We start from the raw sequence: 2500 nt of genomic DNA, 5'->3' as shown, positions 1-2500 counted from the left end.
ACAGAGTGGAGCTGTAGAGTCCAGAATACTGAATAAACTGAATGAAGACAGGACTGACACAGAGTGGAGCTGTAGAGTCCAGAATACTGAATAAACTGAATGAAGACAGGACTGACACAGAGTGGAGCTGTAGAGTCCAGAATACTGAATAAACTGAATGAAGACAGGACTGATACAGAGTGGAGCTGTATAGTCCAGAATACTGAATAAACTGAATGAAGACAGGACTGACACAGAGTGGAGCTGTAGAGTCCAGAATACTGAATAAACTGAATGAAGACAGGACTGATACAGAGTGGAGCTGTAGAGTCCAGAATACTGAATAAACTGAATGAAGACAGGACTGATACAGAGTGGAGCTGTAGAGTCCAGAATACTGAATAAACTGAATGAAGACAGGACTGATACAGAGTGGAGCTGTAGAGTCCAGAATACTGAATAAACTGAATGAAGACAGGACTGATACAGAGTGGAGCTGTAGAGTCCAGAATACTGAATAAACTGAATGAAGACAGGACTGATACAGAGTGGAGCTGTAGAGTCCAGAATACTGAATAAACTGAATGAAGACAGGACTGATACAGAGTGGAGCTGTAGAGTCTAGAATACTGAATAAACTGAATGAAGACAGGACTGATACAGAGTGGAGCTGTAGAGTCCAGAATACTGAATAAACTGAATGAAGACAGGACTGATACAGAGTGGAGCTGTAGAGTCCAGAATACTGAATAAACTGAATGAAGACAGGACTGACACAGAGTGGAGCTGTAGAGTCCAGAATACTGAATAAACTGAATGAAGACAGGACTGATACAGAGTGGAGCTGTAGAGTCTAGAATACTGAATAAACTGAATGAAGACAGGACTGACACAGAGTGGAGCTGTAGAGTCCAGAATACTGAATAAACTGAATGAAGACAGGACTGATACAGAGTGGAGCTGTAGAGTCCAGAATACTGAATAAACTGAATGAAGACAGGACTGATACAGAGTGGAGCTGTAGAGTCCAGAATACTGAATAAACTGAATGAAGACAGGACTGATACAGAGTGGGCTGTAGAGTCCAGAATACTGAATAAACTGAATGAAGACAGGACTGATACAGAGTGGAGCTGTAGAGTCCAGAATACTGAATAAACTGAATGAAGACAGGACTGATACAGAGTGGAGCTGTAGAGTCCAGAATACTGAATAAACTGAATGAAGACAGGACTGATACAGAGTGGAGCTGTAGAGTCCAGAATACTGAATAAACTGAATGAAGACAGGACTGATACAGAGTGGAGCTGTAGAGTCAGAATACTGAATAAACTGAATGAAGACAGGACTGATACAGAGTGGAGCTGTATAGTCCAGAATACTGAATAAACTGAATGAAGACAGGACTGATACAGAGTGGAGCTGTAGAGTCCAGAATACTGAATAAACTGAATGAAGACAGGACTGATACAGAGTGGAGCTGTAGAGTCCAGAATACTGAATAAACTGAATGAAGACAGGACTGATACAGAGTGGAGCTGTATAGTCCAGAATACTGAATAAACTGAATGAAGACAGGACTGATACAGAGTGGAGCTGTAGAGTCAGAATACTGAATAAACTGAATGAAGACAGGACTGATACAGAGTGGAGCTGTAGAGTCCAGAATACTGAATAAACTGAATGAAGACAGGACTGATACAGAGTGGAGCTGTAGAGTCCAGAATACTGAATAAACTGAATGAAGACAGGACTGATACAGAGTGGAGCTGTAGAGTCCAGAATACTGAATAAACTGAATGAAGACAGGACTGATACAGAGTGGAGCTGTAGAGTCCAGAATACTGAATAAACTGAATGAAGACAGGACTGATACAGAGTGGAGCTGTAGAGTCCAGACCTGGGACCCACCCTGTTTGTTGATGATCTTGTTGATCTGTTCGTCCAGATACTCTCGTCGTTTGATGAGGGCCTCAGACCAGCGGTCCCTCACACAGTTCAGGTCCTCCTCCTGCAGGCCAACAGAAGACAGCATCTGTGTCAGCAGGACTCTGTCCAGTATCAGAAACAAAGCATTACCAGGGTCTGGTTCAGTGGTCTGTAGCATTACAGGACGATGAACGGCAGACTCCTACTTCCTTACCCCAGTAGACCCCACATGACCTCCGTGAGGAGCCACAGTGTGAGGCCCTAGGGGTCAAGTCAAAACTTAATCCTCTTTCTCAAAGTCTATTGAAAAAAAAGTCCCAAACTCTATGAGGAAATGGAATGGCTCCCAGGCTCAGAGCCTTTAATGTACTGTTGGCTGATGAAAACATCACCATGATCTAACCACCCACCCAGCACCATAACAACCACACACATGCACACTCCACCCCCATTCCTGAGCTCAACTCCCCTGTCATGCTAAATGAGTCATGCATGGAAGCAGCCATGCGTTGGTTATGTGACTGAGTGGTCAGGTCTCCTGCAGCAGCTCTTCAGTGGAGGGTTGAGAAGCAGACAGGAAGGAAGTTAGTGT

At 43.7% G+C, this 2500-nt stretch overlaps 1 protein-coding gene across 1 annotated transcript in view; it reads right to left on the bottom strand.

Moving 5' to 3' along the window:
* LOC135575030 (kinesin-like protein KIF13A) overlaps window positions 1–2457 on the bottom strand; it is a 7995-nt gene extending 5538 nt beyond the window's left edge. The window contains exon 1 of the mRNA XM_065027160.1: window positions 1891–2457. Within this exon, the coding sequence (XP_064883232.1) occupies window positions 1891–2086 (196 nt within the window). The 5' untranslated portion in view covers window positions 2087–2457. The remainder of the gene's footprint in view (window positions 1–1890) is intronic.
* Window positions 2458–2500: the final 43 nt, after the last annotated feature.

The sequence above is a fragment of the Oncorhynchus nerka genome, linkage group LG14, assembly GCF_034236695.1.
Source record: "Oncorhynchus nerka isolate Pitt River linkage group LG14, Oner_Uvic_2.0, whole genome shotgun sequence".
Lineage (NCBI taxonomy): Eukaryota > Metazoa > Chordata > Actinopteri > Salmoniformes > Salmonidae > Oncorhynchus > Oncorhynchus nerka.
This window is presented reverse-complemented; position numbering and strand designations above follow the sequence as displayed.